This window comes from Carassius carassius, chromosome 43 (genome assembly GCF_963082965.1).
Source record: "Carassius carassius chromosome 43, fCarCar2.1, whole genome shotgun sequence".
NCBI lineage: Eukaryota > Metazoa > Chordata > Actinopteri > Cypriniformes > Cyprinidae > Carassius > Carassius carassius.
Window position 1 is genome coordinate 20,493,866 of NC_081797.1, and position 24,724 is coordinate 20,518,589.

Here is a 24,724-nt window from a genome sequence, read left to right on the forward strand (position 1 = left end):
TTACATGTATTTTTCACCTGGGCTGCTTGACTACAGCAGAAGTGAAACTGGTTTGTTTCAGTCCAGATCATGTAACCAATCAAACAGTGACTCTGGGAGTGTGAGCTGAAAATCTCATTTGCATTGTCAGGGTGGAGTGATTGTGATCCTCTCAGAATAGAGCAGCTCTGTCTCCAGAGACCATGTTCAAACCCCAAGAGCTTTATTTGACTAGATTTACTGCTACTGATCGAGCTTCTGAAAAACACCTGGACAAACACTACATGCATCTTCATCTGTTAGTTGAATGATGTTGTCAGACACAAATGGAGTTTGTTGAGAAGCTTTATTGAATGTTGCAGCAAACACAGCAGATTGAAAGATCAGCCAGTGCTTTGACACTAGAGCTCTCTTTCAGTATTGAGTTGTAAATGACTACAGCTGCAGCACTAGACTCATGTGAATCCTGCCTGACACAGGACACTCAGATACGCTCATCTTCAGGAGAGAGCAGCGCTCACTGGAGAAACATCAGCACTGCGAGCGACTAACAGCGACTCTTGTGGAACGAGGCCTCATGAGGAGCTCCATCATGTGTTACTCTGCAGACGTACTGCTCTCCCGCTTCCCAGCGTGCTTTGCTGAGGGTCAGGACACTACTGCGGCTGTAGCGGCCGTCCTGCTCACTCTCTGCACTGGTCACAACCCCCTCGGTGACCTCTGAGCCGTCCAGTGTCCAGCTCACCAGCGCCCCCTGTGGAGAGTAAGAGCTGAGCAGGCAGAGCAGTGCGGCTGAGTCTCCAGAGATCTGCAGAGAAGAGGGCGGCAGCAGAGACACTGAGGGCTTCACTGTGGGACCAGCTGCAGGAGACAAACACAACACATTCACAAACACAGAGAAAACACACTGCAGCTCCAGCACTCTTCTGCCCTGCAGCATTCACAGCATTTCAACAGGACTTTCAGCAGCAGACATGAGGAGTGCAGTCAAAATCACTAAAGTCTCATCATTCATCTTATTCAACATCACTACAGCTGATATTACTATCTATACAATATACAAACTACACAAACACTTTACACATTTAAATCAAACCTCATAAGTAAAACTAAACACACTAAGACACTGACTACTGTAATGCAGTCATTTTTACATTCTAACATAACATAGTTTTTATGTGTTTTTATACGTTTCACATTACATTTCAAATACACAATGTGTGGCTACAAGTTAGAGTATATTACTGTTCATAATTAGAAATTAACTGAATCAAATGAGTTTAAAAGATTTACACATCATTTGTATGGATATTAAAATCACTGAATTAGAAGAACAACACGATCAAAACAGATTCAGAATCATTAAATTATCTGCAGAAAACTGCTACCTTTACATTTTAACATCAAATCTCTTTTTTTTTATGACGTCTACAATAAAATACTACGAACACAATATAGAAATGTATGAAAGAAAAAAAATCTGTGATAAACTGATAAAACATTATGAAAGTGTTTAGACAGGAATTGTTTGTTCACTTTGTACACTTTCTAATAACGTTCAGTTGTAAGTCATTTATAAATTATTAGTTAAAGATGAACTAATCATTTACAAAACATTCACAAGCAATTAATAAGTGATATGCTAACAATTTGTGTGTTTTGTTAATTCATTAAACTAAGTAAACTAATCATTTACAAAACATGACTGTGTTCATAAATGATTAATAAGTGAGATGTTAATATTTGTATCTGTTCTGTACATTAAGTTATAAATAATTATTATTATAGGATTAGATGATGATTGACTAATAATTTGACTTAAATAATTCATGTTTAATTAAATAATTTTAATAATTCATGTTTAAATTTAATAATTTAAACATGACAATACATCCACAAATGATTATTAAGTAATATGCTAACTATTTATACATCTTGTAAGTTATCTTTAAAAATAGCATCATGAAATAATCAAACAGATCCTTAGTAAAAGATTAATACACTGAAAAAAATATACTAAATTTATAAGGTAAGTGTTTGCAAACAATATATTTTAGCTACATTAAAAATAAAAATGTTGAATGTTAGTAAACTAAATTAGTTTATTTAAATGTAGCTAAAATAAATTGATTGCAACTACTTATCTTAATAAAAATAGATGAATTAATAAATTCATTTTCAGTATAACTAGTGAAGTTACTAGTTGATATATTATTAATCACTTCTAAATAACTGAAATATCAATATTGTACTATTATCTCACAGTTCAAATACTTCATGTGTGTCAGAAGACATCTGTCTAACTCTCACCAGTCGCCCTTACACTGCAGTACACACTACAAAGTGTTCAAAACCTGTTGTGTAGACGCATGAATACTTCATTTACAACACTTTCTGCATTCTTTAATCTAGTGTAAACTACTCATCAGATGTAAATGTTTTACAAAGATCTACAAATGATTTTACACTTTCACAATAAACAATTGAAACAATATTTTAGATTAAAAATTTGTATAAATAATATTTATTGTCAATTATATATATATATATATATATATATATATATATTACAATCTAAATTGCACGTTTTTAATGAAGAATCAAAAAGAGGGACTTACCGAGCACCAGTTTAGTTCCTCCACCGAAAGTCCACCACAGTGATACAATCTAATGAAACACTCGTACAAAAACCTCTATTCCACTCGAGTGAACACACACTCCAGCAGAGAGAGAAACACTTCAACACACTGCAGTTTGAAAATGCATTTCAAATAAAACTTTCACATAAAATATCTTCAAAATGTTCTTATATAACACTTTTTAAACATACAGTATATATTTAATGACCTAATGACCTTTGACCTCTTCTATCATGGATGACGTTGTGTTTCTCAATGTTTCTATTCTTCATCTGCAGCTCAATCACTGTGAATCCACTTTACATTTGAAACCCTGCCCTGGATTCAACAACAGTTACTAAAAATAATGACCATACTTTATTTTAACGTCCAGTTCTCGCTATTAACAAACCATTAACTGCGACTTTTGCCAAAAAAAAAAAAAAAAACTCTTAATTCCCTGCTTATTAATAGTTAGTAATACATAGAGTATTCTCGTAGCTTCATAATATTACGGTTGAACCCTGATGTCACATGGATAATGTTACCGATCTCCTTGCTATGTTTCTGGACGTTGATCGTGTTGATTCTGTTTCTGTCTATGGAGGGTCAGAGAGCTCAGATTTCATCAGTAATATCTTAATTTGTGATCTGAAGATGAACGGAGGTCTTACCGGTTTGTAACAACGTGAAGGTGAGTAATTAATGACAGAATATTCATTTTTGGGTGAACTAACCCTTTAGGTTTAGGTACAGTCAATGTGTTAATAAGAAATTATTTAATAGTGAGAATTGGTCCCTATACTAATGTGTTACCAAAATAATATTTGTGAAAAATTTAGATCAAATATACTATAATATGGTTTTGTTGGCAGCTCAAGCTGTTGTGAATCCTGCCCACTTCTTTGCATCGTCAGCAGATGCTTCAGTGCTCTGAGAGTGTTTATAGAGCTGTGAGTTTAACACTTCATGACTGAGAGCAGAACAGAACACAATCTTCATCATCACACAAGACACAACAACAACAATGAACAACATCATCATCCTCATCTGGACTCTGACGCTCTGCATTCAGGGTAAATATTTTGTACTTAATAACATTACGCACATCACAGTCCAATAACCACTGAATTAATACAAACTCTTATTTCAGAGATCTGGGGACAAGTGACTGTGACTCAGAATCCAGAAATAAAATCCATCAATCAAGGAGAAACTGTTACGATCAGCTGTAAAACCAGTCAGCCGATTTCTGGCTGTAGTGACTGTGTGTCTTGGTATCAGCAGAAACCTGGAGAAGCTCCTAAACTCCTCATTTATTACATAAGAAGCCTCCAGTCAGGAACTCCTTCTAGATTCAGTGGCAGTGGATCAAACTATGGAAGTGATTTCACTCTGACCATCAGTGGAGTCCAGACTGAAGATACAGGAGATTATTACTGTATGAGTTTACACCAGATCAGCAGTAGCTATGTGTTCACACAGTGATAAAGAGTCATACAAAAACCTCCGTCAGTCAGAGTCACAGTGACTGCACTGATACAGCTGAGAGACACTGCAGCTGCTGATGAGAGGCGGATGATAAACAATGCAATGACAATAATGTTAAATTACAAATTTTCTAATAGCAGGAAATATTAATAATATTATTATTATTTTCTATTTAACTAAATATTTCAAACATAGTTGTTGTATGTCTTGTAGCTTATTTTATTTAAATATGATAAACAATGTAATGACAATAATGTTAAATTACTAATTTTCTAATAACATTATATATATATATATATATATATATATATATATATATATATATATATATATATATATATATATATATATATATATATATATATATATATAATTGTTGCATGTATTGTAGCTTCTTTTATTTAGTGCTCAGCCAGTTCAGTATTTTTTGTCTCTCCTCCTGTGTTTCAGATCAGAGTATGAGGATTGATTGGAAACCGAGGCAGATATTTTTCATTTAGATTTTTGTGTTTTCTGTCTCATAATTGTTCACTGATTGATCCGAGTGTTTTTTTTCCACCGGTGAAAAGAAACGCAAATTTAACTAGATTTTGTCTGGAAGGTAGGTTAGTCTGTAGACATTTCTTGCTTATAGAAATGTTATATTGTTGTTATAATGTTATAGTGTTTCTGTAGCTCAACTGGTAGAGCATTACGTTAGCAAGCAAACAAGCGCAAGGTTGGGGGTTCGATTCCCCGGGAACACATGATAGGTAAAAATTGATAGCTTGAATGCACTGTAAGTCGCTTTGGATAAAAGCGTCTGCTAAATACATAAATTTAATTTAATTTTAATTTATATAATAGCAAGTCACAGTCTCAGTTTTGCTGTGGCTTCATGTCTATGATTGAATCTGTGCTGATATTCAGTACAGCTCCACTTTTTGTCATGCGATATTGATAAATGTAGCAGGATGAAAGAATACAACAAAACTCCTTCAAGCGTAAGACAACTTCAGCATGGACATGTTTAATTCACTCTAAACTTTGAATGTAAAAAAAAATCTAAATAAAATCAAAACACAAAACAAATAATGTAACTAATAGCCTAACAATAATGATTAATGATAATTTGCATTAATACAAATTTAAATATATATAAAAAAAAGAAAAAGTAAAAAATCCTACATTTTCCCAAGATCATTACCGATTTGAGATGTTTTAGCTGCACACTCTTGTATAATATACTACATTTGCAGGTGTTTTCATGGTTCATTTTGAGGAATCAAAGCAATAAAGAAGACTGGATGAACTAAATGTATCAAAATGTGCAGCACACAACAGATCACACTCTGTGAAATACTGTATTCCTACAATGTATATATATATATATATATATATATATATATATATATAAGTGCATTTATTTGTTGATGTGGACTGCACTCACTGAAGTGAGTTTGCTGCAGTGTAGCTTGCTATTGTTTGAAACGTTCATTGTTGTCTATTACACACTGTTTTACATTTGATCTGATGTTTCTGAGGATTTCTTCCGGGGCACACATATAATGACATGAATCTATTCATCCGAACTTCCTTGGGCTGACAGGACGGTCTGCTGCTGCTGGTGTAATGATGTGAGGAATGTTTTCTGGACCCATGTGGGTCTGTTAACACCAATCAGTCATCACAAAACACAAATCATGTACATACATGCTGCTCACTTATTATTATTATAGCCCAGTTTGTGCTGAATACAGTGATATTAGACTTTACCCATTTAGATATTTATAAGAAACTGAAAAAAGCACAGATGTCAGGGCATGACAAAACTTCTTCAGGCCCCCAAAATACCCTTAGACTCCAGAGGGTTAAATGTCAAAAACGAGAGTATTGTACCTGATCTCTCTCTTCATGATTTCTGACCTGTCTGCTGTGACTCAGAGTCTTGCAGTGTGAAATGTGTTTTGACTGGAAAGTACATCAGCAGCGACCTACAGCCAGGGTTGGGCAAAGATACATCAAAATGTATTTTAAAATGAAATATCTTCATTTTAAGTGTATCAAAATAAACTACAAAATACAGCAGTCAGACCATGTATCAAAATAAACTACTGTGTTTATGTATTTTATAAATACAAAAAGTGGGGATCTAATGGTCACAAACTCCCATTTCTAATCTTAGTCAGAGGATGAAGGGTTAACTATTACCTTTACATTTGGGCATCGCATGCTTGCTCATACAAACAGTGTAGTTTTCTTTGTCATGTTTGTACAACTTGTTCATGTTCATAGAAGTCGGTGATAGACGGATATCATGACGTCCAGGAGACGTGTTTTTTCTGCTCCATTCATTCATGACCTTCAGTTTGACCTTCTGTATTCTGGACACAGATTTGCTGCAACACCAGACTCCATTTTAATCAACTGTAAATAATGATTTCTGAAGGAGACTAAATCAAATATAACATTTTATTTGTCACATATGTATAATGCCAATTACATAACTGAACAATACAAAGCCAGTTCAGAAATGATAAATGCATAGCATCAATTGCTCAAAGATGAATCTAAGAGTAAGAGATGCAAACCTGACAGCAGCCGACTGCCACAGTAAAGTCAGAGCAGCAAGAAAGAGAGGGATTTCATTTATTTATTATTATCATGATTATTATTATTTTAGACATTCTTTGGAATTATAACACTCATATCAACAAGCTATCACCCCATTATAATTCTAAATTAAATGAGCTTTCCTTCATAGTGCTGCTCCTGCTAAGCCCCCTCAAAGAAAGCTGTAATGAATTATCCATGCAGTATGTGTTTGTGTTTGCTCTGGAAAGTGTTGAGCAGAGCAGCCAATCACAGACATATCCAGTGTTCTGCAAGCTCCAGAATCATCTTATTATGACAAAGTGTAGACACTATGTAAATAAAATATTAATTGTGCAGTGTATATATTCATATCTATATATCTATAGAGGTTCATTAATTACTGTAAAATTTTGTGAGATCACAATGAACTAAGACAAGTGACTTTGACTATATACTGTATAATTTGGAATTTGCACAAAACCTTTTTTTTATGGACACACTGCTAAATTTCAGGAATGATGTTTGCATATCAATGCAGGATCAATGCTATTAACATAGCAGAGACTGACAAAGTGATAACCGAAGCAATGAACTGGACAAAAAAAAAAAAAATAATATATATATATATATATATAGAGAGAGAGAGAGAGAGAGAGAGAGAGAGAGAGAGAGAGAGAGAGAGAGAGAGAGAGAGAGAGATCAGTACGGTCGGTGGGATGACCAGGATGGAGGAATCGTTGCACACAACTCGGGGGAAACGCAGGAGAAGAGATCTTGAAGGAGGGATCACTGGAGGAACACAGAAGTCTCGTGCTGACAAAGAGGTAGGTAGAGAGATTAGTAGAGAGTCAATGCTAGTAGCTTGTAACAGGAAGGGCTCTATTATGGAGATGTGTGCTTACAGTACATGTGGTGGTGAGCTGATGAGATGATAGTGAACAGCTGCTGATGATTGGTAGTCAGGTGTGGGGGTGCGCTGTGATTGGCTAAGTGATGAGGAGAATTTTACAGGCAAAAAAGTTGTCTATAAAATCCTGTAAAAATGATGATAATTGCTGTAAAATAGATTACAGTATATTATTGGAAAGCAAATTACATTTGATTGATGTATGTGAAATACACTGTAAAAAAATGCTATTAAATAACAGTAATTTACTGGCAGCACACTGAAAAAGGGTTTTCAAGCAGTACTTCATACAATTTATAATTTGTCTTTCAATTTAATTTACCATTATTATTTTTTTTCAAGTAATATATTTTTTTTTTAATTCAAAACATTGACAAATATAAATATTTATCATTAAGAGCTCAACTAAGACATATTTGTTTTGTCGAACATAAAATATCAGGTTATATTAACTCATATTATTTAGATAATATCATGACCATGCACATCACACTGCTGCTGTCCGTTAACGACACCGTTTTGTCACAGTGATCACTGATTGTGTGTTAATTCCACGAGCTGTGGATGAGAAGGTGGAAACTTTGTTTGAGATAAGTTAACTTAGGTGAATGAATGTTATTTTCCGTCATTTACCTTTTTTGCTCTTTCTTTTCGAAGAAAGGAAGATGGAAGACGGAAGCAGTCATGGCCAGTACAAAGTGAAATTGATGTGGACAGCAGAGATGGAGGATCAGCTTGTTGATTTGTGGCAACAGCATGAATGTTTATACAATGTGTCATATAAAAATCATTCCAAACACTATTGAAATTTCTTCCTGCATATTGTCCTCGATGCTTATTCTGAAGTATTGCGAGATTTTGCGAGATTTTCTGTTCACAGTTGAGACTCTGGTGAAAAAATCTTCTGGTTGAAAACAACACAGTTCCCAGTACAAGGACATGAAACATGGTGTGAACGCAGCATATGATCTTGAGTACTTGACAACAGCATTATCTAACTGACTTGATAATGTCTTTATCTATCTGTTTCTTCCTCTGTTAGGATGCAGCTGACAAGACAGACTCCATTATCATTCAAATTATGTCTTTGATGCATTCAGCTATTGTGAAACTGAAACTCACAAACAGGTCACATATGCCCAAATTAAGCCAACAGATGCAAATTGCAAATCCAATACACTTTTCATCCTCTAAACATTTTTTTTTCACAGCAAACGCCCTGAAGTATAACAGACCCTGTGATCAAACTGCCATCTGATAAAAGCAAATGAACACGGAGAGCCTGAGGCTGATGCAGATAATTGCAAAAACACTGTTTCAACACTAGCAGAGATTCAGCTTCAGATAAACTAGCTCACAATGACTAGACTGTTGCAGTAAAGTTTACCTTGCACAAAAACACGTGAGTCATTTACAGTAACAGAAGGGAGGAGTGTGTGAGAAAGATTTCTGAATCACTGGCATCAAAATAGCCCTTTACTATAGGACCAACTTGGCTTAGCTTTAGTTTACAAATGTAACAAAACGGTAATGTACACTGAACAAAATGATACTACATAAACAAATGTAGTTGAAAGTTAGTCAACTAAATTTGTGTATTTAAATGTAGCTAAAATAAATTGAATGCAAACATTTACCTTAATTTAATAATCCAAATCATTATCAATTATTATCAATTATCAATTATTTTTTTAATTGGATGAATGAAATATGTTTTTCAGTGCAGGGATGCCAGTAAAGTACTTTTAATAAATGGTTTACAACCATTAATTTACAACTTTTAATTTTTACAGTGTTTTACCGTAATTTTATAATGGAAATTCTCTCCGCTTCCACTGCTTCAAACAGTTTGAGTTTAAGAAATATAAGTCATACGATGTTAGTACTGTGAACTTATTTCATTTGAGTCCACTGAGAGAATATAAAGCCATATTGCAACTCTCTCAGAAAAAATAAAGTGCAAAATTTTTTACTATAGGTGTACAACAGCCTGTCACTGGGAAAGGGACCCCATTGTGATGTCTTTACCTCTAAAGGGAGCATATTACTACCTTAGAGATTAAAAAAAAAAAAAAAAAACATTTTTTTATATTTTATACTATGCACTTTATGTAACATTTATTTATGATAAACTTCATTTTTGTGAATTCAGAATGCTAACGATCGCATGTAATACAGCTCGGTAGACAAAGCATACGGTTAATATAATAATTTAATAATGTAATAATTTCTATATATAAATAATATAATAATTTCTTCATTCAAAATAAAATATTAATGAATCCATCTCTGATAGTCAAGGGCTGCTATGGTCACACAGGTTTTTTTTACGCATTAAACTCGTGGACACGAAAAATGGATGTCATTCCCTCAACATAGCATCTCGAGGCCAAAACATTATTATGTTGTGGGTAAGACAAAACTAAGTGAACCAACCGTTTCACCTTAGGGACACCGTAGTCTTTAATGTATAAATATGTACTTTTAGGATGAAATTCTCCATCATTGAGGATCTGATTGTACATGCATTTTATAATTGAGGCATGTGATATTTTCAAATTCAAAGAGACAAAAATAAGTCAAAGACTTAAAAACAATCTATTTGTCAGGATCGGTTATCGGTTAAGCACCCACACCTGTTGCTGGTCACTGAACTAATCAAGAGCACCATAAAAGCACTCTCAGTACCTCAGTTCCGGGTCAAGCCTCCAACAAGAATCGACATTACGATCTTGTCTCCAACTCACTGCATCTTCTCGACAAAGCACCAGCTGTAACATATACTCACATTTGGCAGTTAACCTGTGTGTCTTTGTTCTCTTGTCTCCAGAACTCTCGTGACACTTCCCATGATCTGAATGCTTCTACGTACCTCGTTACCTCCTGAGTGCTCACGTGATTCTCGGACATTGTTCTCCCACTGCAAAAGGAAAGAGACAAGTGTTGATATTCACGTATTGTGTGGCTTTGATGTTCCAACTCACCTGGCTTCCACAGAAGCAGAATTCACCGGGTTTTCAAGAACACTAACTCCACAGACCCCGCAAGAAAGATCTCCCTTGCTCACCTCTCACGAACTTTGTAAATAAAGCACTGTGTTGAATTCCCTCACCTCAGCCTCCATGTGATATCCTGACACTATTGTATTTGCTGACTGTATTTTGTTTAAATAATGTCCAGTATTGTTTGAACATCTTTTAAGTTTTAATCTATATTTTAAATAACATTAACACAACAATGAACATCATCCTCATCTGGACTCTGTTTGCTCAAGGTTTGTAGTAAAATTTTCATAAAAACAATTACACTCATTTTTTTAAAAATGTGAAACATACAGTTGTGGCCAAAAGTTTTGAGAATTACATAAATATTGGAAAAGTTGCTGCTTAAGTTTTTATAATAGCAATTTGCATATAGTCCTTCTTTGCATTGAAAATTAACTTAATCCCAAAAAAACCTTTCCACGGCATTTCATTGCTGTCATTAAAGGACCTGCTGAGATCATTTCAGTAATCGTCTTGTTAACTGTGAGAATGTTGACGAGCACAAGGCTGGAGATCATTATGTCAGGCTGATTGGGTTAGAATGGCAGACTTGACATGTTAAAAGTAGGGTGATGCTTGAAATCATTGTTCTTCCATTGTTAACCATGGTGACCTGCAAAGAAACTCGTGCAGCCATCATTGCGTTGCATAAAAATGGCTTCACAGGCAAGGATATTGTGGCTACTAAGATTGCACCTAAATCAACAATTTATAGGATCATCAAGAACTTCAAGGAAAGAGGTTCAATTCTTGTAAAGAAGGCTTCAGGGCATCCAAGAAAGTCCAGCAAGTGCCAGGATTGTCTCCTAAAGAGGATTCAGCTGCAGGATCGGAGTGCCACCAGTGCAGAGCTTGCTCAGGAATGGCAGCAGGCAGGTGTGAGCGCATCTGCACGCACAGTGAGGCCAAGACTTTTGGAAGATGGCCTGGTGTCAAGAAGGGCAGCAAAGAAGCCACTTCTCTCCTAAAAAAAAACATCAGGGACAGATTGATCTGCAGAAAGTATAGTGAATGGACTGCTGAGGACTGGGGCAAAGTCATATTCTCCGATGAAGCCCCTTTCTGATTGTTTGGGGCATCTGGAAAAAGGCTTGTCCAGAGAAGAAAAGGTGAGCACTACCATCAGTCCTGTGTAATGCCAACAGTAAAGCATCCTGACACCATTCATGTATGGGGTTGCTTCTCATACAAGTGAGTGGGCTCGCTCACAATTCTGCCCAAAAACACAGCCATGAATAAAGAATGGTACCAAAACACCCTCCAACAGCAACTTCTTCCAACAATCAGAACAGTTTGGTGAAGAACAATGCATTTTCCAGCACGATGGAGCACCATGCCATAAGGCAAAAGTGATAACTAAGTGGCTCGGGGACCAGAATGTTGAAATTTTGGGTCCATGGCCTGGAAACTCCCCAGATCTTAATCCCATTGAGAACTTGTGGTCAATCCTCAAGAGGAGGGTGGACAAATAAAAACCCACTAATTCTGACAAACTCCAAGAAGTGATTATGAAAGAATGGGTTGCTATCAGTCAGGATTTGGCCCAGAAGTTGAGTGAGAGCATGCCCAGTCGAATTGCAGAGGTCCTGAAAAAGAAGGGCCAACACTGCAAATACTGACTCTTTGCATAAATGTCATGTAATTGTCGATAAAAGCCTTTGAAATGTATGAAGTGCTTGTAATTATATTTCAGTACATCACAGAAACAACTGAAACAAAGATCGAAAAAGCAGTTTAGCAGCAAACTTTTTTAAAACTAATATGTAATTCTCAAAACTTTTGGCCACGACTGAACATAATTTGAATTATTGTCCTTTTTTATTATTTTTATTTCAGAGTGTAGAGGACAGTACACTGCAACTCTGAGTCCATCATTAATAACAGCAACTCAAGGATAAGAAGTCAGAATAAACTGTAAAACCAGCAGTGGACTGTGTGGTGTTAATGAGTTCCACTGGTACTTACAGAAACCTGGAGAAGCTCCTAAACTCCTCATATACTGCATCAAGATTATTACTGTCAGAGTGTACACTACCCAGGGAGCACTTGTCAGGGTTCGGGGCTAATCACCTGCCTTTTGGGGTTGTGAATGTGTGTTTGGATGGTTTGACAGCTCACTGCGTCTACCTGTTTGATCTGAGTTTTCCCCGCCCTCCTTGTTTCTCAGTTGTTAACCTTAATTGTTCGCCACCTGTTCTTAATGCTCTTCTAATTTTTTCCCTTTATAATTCCCTGTGTTTCTCTGTTCGTGGCCACACCATTGTAACTCTTACCAATAGCTCGAGCTGGTCTGTGTACTCACCTTGTCTTGTCTTCAGGCTCCAGTGTCTTTTGATGTTTTGCTCTGCCTCTTGTTCTCACTAATGCAGTACTCCAAGAAGATTCCAGCGTTCATGTCTCTGGTATTCGGCTGTCGAATGAGCTAAACTGTGGAACGATACTCATCTGCCTTGTCTTATCTGCTTTCAATAAACCTCAGTGTAACCCACAACTGAATCCAGCCCGTTTCTCCTGACAGCACTAGGTTGTTTACACAGTGATAAAGAGTCGTACAAAAACCTCCGTCATTCAGAGTCACAGTGACTGCACTGATACAGCTGAGACACAATGCAGCTGCTCTAAAACACAATCACACACAACACTGATCGACACAATCACACACAACACTGAGATGATCTGCCAATAGAAAAGGATTGGAATTTAACGTTTTTCTCTTTCAAAACTTTCCTCAGCTGAAAGTATCGGCTTTGTTCTTTTTGTATCTTACTTGGAAAATCTTGGGAGAAGTAGATGCGACTTCCTCCAATCCGTATCTATTTTTTTGACCAGGCCGCTTGTAAAACCCGTTGCCTTGTATTCCACTGCATAAAGCGAATCACCATGGTCCTGGGCGTTGCATCCCGAGCAGGTCGCTGTGCCATCGAACGGTGCGCTGCAACGATCTGGATAATGTCAGGTGGGATATCCAGCTTTTCTGTAAGTAACGTTGTAACAAAGCCAATTGTATCATTTGTTTCTAGACCTTCTTGGATTCCATATATGCAGATATTCATTTGTCTTGATTTGTTTTGCAAATATTCTATTTTTTCAGACATTTCCTTTTGCTCTATCACCATTTTTTTCAGCAGCTCTGTGGTAACGTCTTCCTGTTCTTCCAATTTATTTATTCTTTAATCAGCTTGTTTGACGTTATCCTGGGCCTCACGCAGATCGGAGCGTATACCTTTCAGTTCTTCTCTCATTTGTATCATCTCTGTCGTCATTTTGACCACGTCTGTGCAGAGCCCTCCTTTTTGTTTGGAGATGTCATCTTTGAAGTCAATGAGCATTGATTCAAGGCTCTCCATATCACTCCCTGCCATTGTGCATGTGTTTGTCATGTGGCCTTTCTTCCTCTCTGTTTTGCAAACACACTTCTGTGTGGTTGTCCCAGAGCACAGGTTCATTTGATGGGCTTCTTGCAATTTGTTCCCCAGAAGTTTTCACGAGGTAGCATTACATTTAGGGCATTTAGAAGGAATTATTTTTACACTCTCAGAACGACATGAGAGCGAAATAGCGTGCGTGCGTTGCCGCGCACCGGAAGTTCCGCCACACACATTCCAAGTTGTACCAATATTGATGCACTTGTTAAATTTTTATTTTACTGTGCTATGTGCATAATAAATGTGTTATTTTGGAACAACTTTAAGTATTGCAAGTGCTCTTAACTTTAAGATAATTGAAGTATATTTTAATCAGTTTTAATATATTTAGTTGTTTTTTTTGGTGTTTTTTTATTATACTTTTGTACTTTTTGAAGTACAGGAGAGGACATCCTTTAAGTCATAAATGTGGGAAGTGGTAAGGATGCTGTGTCCTCTACAAAATAATTGTTTTACAAAAACTTTGATTTCACTACAATTTCACTACATACAGTATATGGAAAATGCTCTCTTCCCATGAGTGTCAAATAAGAAGCTGACATTTGTAACAACTGTCAGACTTCTTGTAATGCAGTTTATCAGATGACACTGGGATACTTCTGTTTTGTGTTAGGACTAGAAACTCAGTTAAAAGACTTGATAGAACAATTTGAAATGGATGGTTTGTTTGCAAACAAAAGTAATGCTTCTCCTGATGTCCTTACTGATATAAAGGATGGCGAGCTGTACAGGAAATTTATTAGGAATAATTAAGTTCAGGCTGGGTATGACATCAACTTGAAATCAACCTTCAGCTGTGATGGTGTACCTGTATTCAAGAAGTCCTTGTACAGTATCTGGCCACTTCTCTACAAGATCAGTGAGTCAACTCCAAATCTGAGAGCAAAACATGTGATGTTATCAGCATTGTGATTTGGTACTGAAAAACCAAATTGCAACACATGTAATAATCTACTCACTGCTGAGTTTGACTGGGTAAGAGCAGATGATATGTGGTCTTAAACTTAAAGCAGTTAAAAGGAAGATTTGGTTCTTCTCATTGTTTACAAAAAAGGCACTGTTGTGGAGAAAGGTCAAGATCATGATCATGTTTTCCCATTTGAAGCAATAACTGAACAGAGAAGTCACAGTCAGACATTAAACTTCTAGGCATGTGTGTTGAGGCAAATTGGAGCTAATCTCTGCTGCACTGCACATCTATGATCAATTAACAATGCAGAAGAAAACTGTTGCATCCCTCCATCTCACCATTGTTGGTTGCTGAAGTCAAGAGGAATAGAGAGATGACTGATGAGTGAAGAAGGATTCACGAGAGTGGGATGATATACTGGTGTGTAGGCTGGTGTTTGTATCATTAGTTGTGATAGTCGAAACCGCATGAGTAAGGAAATTTAGCAAAATAAAAATAATAGACATTCAAAGAAAATGTGTTATTTTCTAATTTTGTAACCATTCAATTATTACCATAGAAACAGTTCTACCATAGTACAGCCGACCCCCGTGAGGATTTAGGAGGGACCATCCTGGTGGTGGTGGGGTGGTTGGAGGGGAAAAAAGATCCTGCGGTGGTAAAGAAGATGGAGAGAAGAAGCTTTGTTATTGGTGAGGGAGGAAACCATCTTGGTGGTGGTGGGGTGGATGGTGGTGAGTGAAGCGTTAACACTATAACACAATCAATCTAAACATCTTCAATACCTACTCTTACACTGTGCAGAGGCAAGTATAGTAAATAACATTCAAGTATCACATTAGACTCTGGTAACAATTACAGGTAAGTACAGTGCAAACTCTATACTCAAACGTTGAAAATCACAATTCAGTATATAGCTACATTACTCCAGCATTTATAAATTGTATACACTTTTCTTATTGCTCTTTTTATCATTTTAGTAATTACTTTAATCACAGTTTTAACCCAATAATGGTTTCCATATTTTAACATTACATTCTCAGCAAATGGATTATAAAATCATTAACACACAGAGTCTGATTTCTGATTAATTATACACCATGAAATGTTCTTTTTCAGTTAATGGCTTATGATGGAATGACTCAATAAAGTTAACACATGAGTGGGATGACTACAGGCCTACTCACACGTGTGCATTTTAGCTTAACTTCTTTATCACTACACGACTACTTCAGATTCTTCAACATCAATTTAGTGCATCACCTATCACTTATCTGACATTTTTATGTGAATCATGGTATTTTTACACACTTACTACTCATTTTCACTCATGCAGAAAGTTATGATCTTTTATCAGGATTGTTAATCTGATCGTCCGCCATTTTAGGTGCAAAAACTCTGAACCAGTGTAACATTGAACATCTCAATATATTTCTCAAAAGAAATACAGTTTTAGAAGCACATAATACCGCTGTGAATTACTAGAAGGTGAATTTCATCAGCTTACCTGTATGAAAGTATGAAAAAGACAGTTTAGATCGGGAACACTCTCTGTAGCGTGTGCACTCAAACTCACTCGTTACATACTGATCGCTCTTTCACTCTACTAGCGTCAGTGACCAATCCTCAGCCTAGTGTACAGCTAAGGGTGCCCTCTATTGGTGAAGCTGAGTTTCACAACCGTAACACTTTTTCTAAAATACATCACAACAGTATTATCACCAAATGTCAACGTAATTCTTATCATCAGAACTCCGTTACTGAAATCCAAATTTAAAGGGGCAATGTTTATATGTGTCTCTTAAAGGGGCAATAAACACTCAGGGCTACACTCTTCCCCACAAAATTAAATGTCTCCGGACATTTCCGTGAACAAGGAAAACATCACTTTAGAAGACCTCAGCCATTCAAGGCCTCCAGTAACCCTTAGTCTGTGTTACTTGAGTCTCTGTTACCTTACAGTTTCTTTGCACCAAGGACGGTTGACCCAATGTATCATAGCTCAGTACCACAGGCTGGTGTCTCAGTCTCTGGGGTCGCTGTCTTAACACCGGTTTCTCCCTTTGCGACAGAACCAGAGAGTCGGCTACGGATTCACCATTCTCAGGCCTATCAGGACTTAAGTCAGGTCTCTGAGACTGTAGTGGCATATCCTCTTCGCTTTGTAGTGGCACATCCTCTTCGCTTTGTAGTGGCACATCCTCTTCGCTTTGTAGTGGCAAATCCTCTTCGCTTTTTTAGTGGCACATCCTCTTTCTGATGCTGAGGACTCTGCTGAGGCTGAAAAGGCTCTGCTAAAGGATTCAATGAACCCTGTTTTTGCAGTGTCCCTCGGCCAGGTCTCAGATGCCACTGGTAGTTGCCGCTGCATTCGTCGCTGGAGGTGTCACTCTGCTCTAGCTGTCGTTCTGGCTTGGTTCTTCCCTTTGAAAAGCTCTGGGACTCCTTGTGTTGCTGAAGAATCTCTGCTGGTGGCTGATCAACCGGAAGGAAATCACAGGGCAGCAGAAGATTTCTGTGAACCACTCTGTCTCTTCCTCTGCCACTTTCTGGACTGATCTCATAAACTGGACTGCCATCGGCTTTTCTCTCCTTCACTTTGTACACTTGTCCCTCCCAGTAGGACTGGATCTTTCCAGGACCCCCTCTGGGAGTGAGGTTTCTGAGGAGAACTCTGTCACCAGGGGGAAGTCTCTCCCCTGAACTTTTCTGTCATAGAGGACTTTTCCCCGAACTGCTCCCTTGACAGCTGTTTTTGCCGCAATCTTGTATGCCTCCTGCATTCTCGTCTTCCAATGACTCACGTAGTCATCATAGGTGTCACGGGCCTCATCTTTTTCCAGATTAAATAACATCAATTGGCAGGCGAGGAGAACGTCCAAAGACAAGGTAATAGGGCGCGCAACCTGTTGCCTCATTCTTTGTGCAGTTGTACGCGTGGACAACTTAAGCGAGGTGTTCCTTCCAATCCTCCTCCTCCTCCTCCTTGTCCTCCAGGGTGCGCAGCATGGACAACAGGGTACGGTTAAACCTCTCCACCTGCCCGTTACCCTGGGGGTGGTATGGTGTCGTGTGCGAGCCCTGGATGCCAGAGAGTTTCTTCAAGCTGGCCATCAATCTGTTCTCAAACTCTTTACCCATATCGTGATGTAGTCTGCTGGGAAACCCGAACTTAAGGGCAAAATCGTTGAAAATCTTGTCAGCTACAGTCTTGGCCGCTTTGTTCCTTGTTGCGTAGGCCTGCGAGAATCTCGTAAAATGGTCCATGACCACCAATATATACTCATACCCATGCTTACATTTCTCCAAATGCAGAAAATCTATGGAAACGAGCTGGAATGGATATGTGGTCTGGATGGACACCAGAGGTGCACGGGTCTGCTTACTCGGTTTCTTCTTCTTGAGGCATTCACACACTTTACTGACAAAATGTTCAACGTCCCTACTCATCTGTGGCCAGTAAAACCGTTCTCGAATCAGATCAAGCGTTCTTTCGACCCCCAAGTGACCCATGTCCTGGTGTAGTTCTTTGAAGACCAACGGATGATAAACTTTGGGGAGCAGCAGCTGTTCTCGACGGGAAGTTCTACGGCGCAGAAGACCATCTTGACCCACATGAACCTTTAGCCAAAGTTTCAGTAGAATGGACACTGCAGGGTTTTCTGCTTTCACTTCAGCTCTACTTGGCCTCCTGCTCTGTGACTTGTACCAGAGAACTCTCGACAGGATTTCATCCTCCTCCTGTGCTTTGCGGATTTGATCTGTGGTGAGAGGTTGGCTGGTCTCACTGTCCTTCACCATGCTCAAAGCACTGACCTGAATTAACCCCACACCCTGGCAAGGGTTTATCCTTTCCGTTATGACCCTCTCCATGGACGCACTGATTACATCTTGACTGGCCTCAGCCGTACAGCAACGCATGTAGTCCTCAATATCCAAGGGCATCCGTGACAACCCATCTGCATCTGAGTTGTTCTTGCCTGGGCGGTACCGGATAGTGAAGTTATAATCAGCCAACTCCGCCACCCATCTGTGTCCTGTTGCGTTGAGTTTTGCGGTGGTGAGCACATACGTCAGTGGATTGTTATCTGTGTATACCACAAACGATGGGGCATGGTAAAGATAATCCCTGAAACGTTTGCAGATGGCCCACTTCAATGCTAAAAACTCTAGTTTTCCAGAGTGCAGATGGTACCTCTTTTCTGATGGACTCAGGGTGCGGGAGCCATAGGCGATCACTCTCATCTTTCCCTGCTGTCTCTGATATAACACTGCACCCAGACCAACTTGGGATGCATCACAATGTAATACGAACTCCTGGGTGAAATCTGGATATCCAAGGACAGGGGGCTTTGTCAGTGCATCTATTAGCTGGTTCAACACTTCCTGGTGAGAGTTAGTCCACTGTACAGGTGTCTGCGATGGTAAGTGACCCTTGTTCTTCTTTCCTGTTTTACAGAGCTTCTTCACGGTCGGGTCTGGAGTGCACTTCTCGAGGTTTGGGACAGTGAGTAAGTTATACAGTGGGTGGGCCACACGGGAGAAATTGGGGATGAATGATCTGTAGTAGGAGAGGAACCCAAGGATCTGGCATACATCACCCACTGTAACAGGGGTCTTCTCCTTTAACGCCTGCACCGGAGCCATCTCTGCAGGGTCCATTGTGTAACCCTCTCCTGTCACCAACTTGCCAAGAAACCTCACACTCAATTTAAACAGCTCACATTTCTTTGGGGTCAGCTTCACACCATGTTCCTTATAACGCTGGAGAACAAGACGGATGTGCTCAACGTCCTCCTCGAAGCTACAACTGTGTACCAGGTTGTCATCGAGGTATGGGAGACAACTCGTGTCTCTCAGCCCAGTCAAACAATGCTCCATGCTCCTCTGAAACTCTGCGGGTGCCGAACTCAGGCCAAAGGGTATGTGCACCCATTCATAGAGCCCCCAGGGTGCGATGAAAGCTGTGAGACGGCGGCTCTCCTCATCCAGATAACCCTGGTGGTACGCTTTACCCTGATCTAAGACTGAGAACCACGAGCTCCCACCTAGAGCATCCAATATGTCTTGAATCCTCGGAATCGGATGGCGGTCGGGGACTGACTTACGATTCAGTTCTCTGAAGTCAACACAGAGACGAAGACTACCATGCTTCTTCCGGACACACACCACTGGCGATGAATAAGGGGATCCAGAAGGTGTGATCCACCCTCTTCTCAACAAATCCTGTAGATACTCCTTCACTTCATTGTGAAGAGGCTTTGGAACGGACATGTAGGTCTTTTGAACAGGGCTCGTATCATGGAGGGTAATATGCATCTTGAGTGATGGTATACACCCCACATCGTCACTGTCAAAGGAAAATGCCTCGCATTCCTCCCGCAACATCCTCCTCACCATCTCTTGCTGTCCTTCTGAGAGATGGCAGAGATCCACAGGAGGGTCCCATGAGGTTGGTCTACGTGCTTGAGTGTTATCTGGTTGTAGTGTGCTACTTGCTTCACTAGGCTTTGTCACTGTGCTGTCCTTCATTGCAGCTCCTGTATCATTCTCATTAATTTGTATAGGTGCTGTGTATACGGTCTTGACTGGTTCCAGATATCCAATCACACTGTGACGGTCCAGACAGATGGTGTGATCAGTCGTGTTGGTCATGGAGATGGGTATGTATGGAACTCTCCTTTCTGGGATCTGCACCAGTACATCATTGTAAATAATGCCTTCTTGGGGAGGATTAAGTAAGTCAGGTGAAAAGAACATATGTTGGCCTTGGGCTCGTGAACTCACATGTGCTCTTATATAGACAGTGGTGACTTGGTTAGCTGGTAAGGGCACTCTTTTTCCACCGGTACGAACTACACCAATCTCTGAATCTGAACCACCATTGTGCATCAACTTGACTACACGATGAGCAGTTTTCACTGTTATTGCAAGGGCTCTACTCACTTTCTGTGCCAACTGCTTTCTCTCCCTTTTCGTCTTTTCCTCATTTCTGTTAATGATGGCCTCAATGACGTTGTAGCCGATGATGGGGTCACTGGCAACTGCTGGGTTACTTGACACAAGCATTGGGACTTGTAGTTCATTCATTTTGGTGGGGTCACTGCCTAATCTGAAACTGACTTCAATCCAGCCGATATATGGAATGGGCGTGTCATTGGCAGCAAAGACTGTCAGTGTCTCATCCCCCAACAACTCTGAGATGGGTTTTACAACAGTGTGGGGGAGGTGGTTCAGTCGCCAGGGGTCATTCACTATGCTGGACTGTGCTCCTGTGTCCCACAGGGCTCTAACTGGGCGATTGTCCATGACACAGTCCACTATACATCGGCTTCCTACAAGGCTTACTAACTGTGGCTGGTATCGAGGTGGTATATAATTAACTACACTTACAGCTGATGAGGCACCAGATGCTCTCTTTCCAAGGGCTGTTGTAGGTTGAATGACTGGGCTGGGTGGTGGCTGCTCGTTTTGGGGCGCTGTTTCTTGGACTACTGCTGGCCCCATCTCAGTAGTCCCTGCCCGTTTCCCGACGATGCTCTGCATCCGCGAGAGAAATGGCCTTCCTGCCCACATTTGAAACAGTGCGAACAGCTCTCACCTGTCCCCTCATCCCTGCATTTCTTGCAGCCTCTCGCTCTCTGCTTTTGTTCAGGAGGACGGTGGCTTGCTTCCATTACAGCCAGAAACATTTGCTTCATCACTTTGCGAAGTTCTTCCATCATCTGATGCACATTCATGCTGTCAGGCTTAGTCTCGTTTCCTTTTATGGTTGTGATCGCTGCTGTTGAGTTGGACTCCTTAAGTTAAGAGGGGCTCTGGGCAGGTGTGGATTTGAGTATCTGCTTGAAGCTCCTGCACTTTGGGTGTTTTAACAGCAGTGGATCTTTTCCATTTTTCTTGTCTCTCACTTTCGACTTTGGCCGCCTCATCCACTTTCTGTATAAGTTCTTCATCTGATATACTCACATCACTGAGGTAGGGTAGAATTTGGAATTTCACAGAATCACTTAACAGTCCAGTTTCTATTGAGCGGAGGAACTTGCGTTGAATGACTGCTCTGCTGTACTGTTCATCTGTGTCCACATTCGCTGCTTTCCATAACAGTTTCTCTTTCAGCTCAATTGCACGGAATACAAAGTTCAGAGCAGTTTCTTTGGGCTCTTGAGAGATGTTAAGCAGCTGGTGGTAAAGTTCAGTGGAGCTATCTACCCGATAGTGACCTTTCAATATGGTGAGAAGTGAACTAAGGGTCAGACCACGCTTGATTTCTAGCATGTCTCTCAAAGGCAGCCCTGGACTGACAGCCCTGATTACAGCTTCTACTACTTCAGTCTGTGTGTGCCCTTTTTCTATTCCCAGCTCAATCTGACGGACTAAACTGAGATATGACAATTTATCCTTCTGACCACTCTCTCCAATTTGACCACAAATTTTAAACTCTCTTCGCATTGTTACCTCAGGCAATGGGCGAGTTGGCTCTAATCGACTCTTGAGTGGGGAATCGTTTTTCTTTACATGAGAGCTGTGTGGTGAAAAATCTTTTTTCTGTTCTTCTTTTGGAGCTGGCTTCTCTGATGGGTACACTTCATCTTGTTGATGACACTCTTTACTTTGTCTTTCAATGAACATTAATAAATCAGCACAGTACTGTTTAACTTCATCACCCTCTTGTTTCTCCTCAAGCTCATCCAATACACACTCAGCCATCTTGATAAGCGCCCTCCGTGTCCTGCTGCGGGACTCTCCACTGTCCAGGCCATCACATTTCAGGTACCTGCAGACATCCCAGAGAGACTCTTCCCCAAGCTGCCACAGAACTGCACTCACTTGATCACGCAGGATCTGACTGGTGTCCATGTTGTTGAAGGCTCAACTCGTTAGGAAGGAGGGGGGATTAATGATGCTGATCACTTTGTTGCCTCCTCCTGGCTCTGGCTTGCCAAAATATGTTACACTTTTCAAAGATGAGGCGGTGCTCTTCCTTTGTGCAACACATTTATTTTCTGTATGAAAGTATGAAAAAGACAGTTTAGATCGGGAACAATCTCTGTAGCGTGTGCACTCAAACTCACTCGTTACATACTGATCGCTCTTTCACTCTACTAGCGTCAGTTTTCTTAACAGTATCAAAAATAATGTCTCAAAATGCAAGCATTTATGCATATTCATGACACTGACTGGGACACACCATTACAATATCCTTAAAGTTACCTTTTCTAAACCCATTAACACTATAACACAATCAATCTAAACATCTTCAATACCCACTCTTACACTGTGCAGAGGCAAGTATAGTAAATAACATTCAAGTATCACATTAGACTCTGGTAACAATTACAGATAAGTACAGTGCAAACTCTATACTCAAACATTGAAAATCACAATTCAGTATATAGCTACATTACTCCAGCATTTATAAATTGTATAAACTTTTCTTATTGCTCTTTTTATCATTTTAGTAATTACTTTAATCACAGTTTTAACCCAATAACGGTTTCTATATTTTAACATTACATTCTCAGCAAATGGATTATGAAATCATTAACACACGGAGTCTGATTTCTGATTAATTATACACCATGAAATGCTCTTTTTCAGTTAATGGCTTATGATGGAATGACTCAAAGTTAACACATGAGTGGGATGACTACAGGCCTACTCACACGTGTGCATTTTAGCTTAACTTCTTTATCACTACACGACTACTTCAGATTCTTCAACATCAATTTAGTGCATCACCTATCACTTATCTGACATTTTTATGTGAATCATGGTATTTTTACACACTTACTACTCATTTTCACTCATGCAGAAAGTTATGATCTTTTATCAGGATTGTTAATCTGATCGTCCGCCATTTTAGGTGCAAAAACTCTGAACCAGTGTAACATTGAACATCTCAATATATTTCTCAAAAGAAATACAGTTTTAGAAGCACATAATACCGCTGTGAATTACTAGAAGGTGAATTTCATCAGCTTACCTGTATGAAAGTATGAAAAAGACAGTTTAGATCGGGAACACTCTCTGTAGCGTGTGCACTCAAACTCACTCGTTACATACTGATCGCTCTTTCACTCTACTAGCGTCAGTGACCAATCCTCAGCCTAGTGTACAGCTAAGGGTGCCCTCTATTGGTGAAGCTGAGTTTCACAACCGTAACACTTTTTCTAAAATACATCACAACAGTATTATCACCAAATGTCAACGTAATTCTTATCATCAGAACTCCGTTACTGAAATCCAAATTTAAAGGGGCAATGTTTATATGTGTCTCTTAAAGGGGCAATAAACACTCAGGGCTACATTAGCAAACAGCATGATAGACATGAAAATGCTTTAACACTCGTAGGTTGACAGCTTATAATAGGGTTCCATTTATCTCGTCAATTTATTTTTTTTTTTTTTGGTAGAACACATGACTAGGCCACACTGAGCCACGCAAAGATGAGGCCGCGCTAAGCCACACATAGACGGAGCCATGCTGAGCCACACATAGACAAAGCCACGCTGAGCCATGCATGACTAGGCCACGCTGAGCCACACATGGCTAGGCCACGCTGAGCCACACATAGACAAGGCCACGCTGAGCCACACATAGACAAGGCCACGCTGAGCCACAGATGACTAGGCCACGCTGAACCACGCATAGACAAGGCCACGCTGAGCCACAGATGACTAGGTCACGCTGAGCCACGCATAGACAAGGCCACGCTGAGCCACAGATGACTAGGCCACGCTGAGCCACACATAGACAAGGCCACGCTGAGCCA

At 39.5% G+C, this 24,724-nt stretch overlaps 1 protein-coding gene, 1 pseudogene and 2 gene segments (V, D, J or C); 2 read left to right on the top strand and 2 right to left on the bottom strand.

Annotated features, from left to right (window-relative positions):
* Window positions 1–24,724, bottom strand: part of LOC132125468 (uncharacterized) — a 1,183,551-nt gene that overhangs the window by 110,037 nt on the left and 1,048,790 nt on the right. The window lies entirely within an intron of this gene.
* The window catches only part of LOC132125478 (immunoglobulin kappa variable 3-11-like), a 100,202-nt gene that overhangs the window by 8,065 nt on the left and 67,413 nt on the right, over window positions 1–24,724 (top strand).
* Window positions 346–1,718, bottom strand: LOC132125315 (immunoglobulin lambda constant 7-like). The segment is given in 1 exon segment: window positions 346–1,718. A coding segment is annotated over 1 exon segment (393 nt).
* On the top strand, window positions 3,567–4,307 carry LOC132125070 (immunoglobulin kappa variable 1-39-like; annotated as a pseudogene).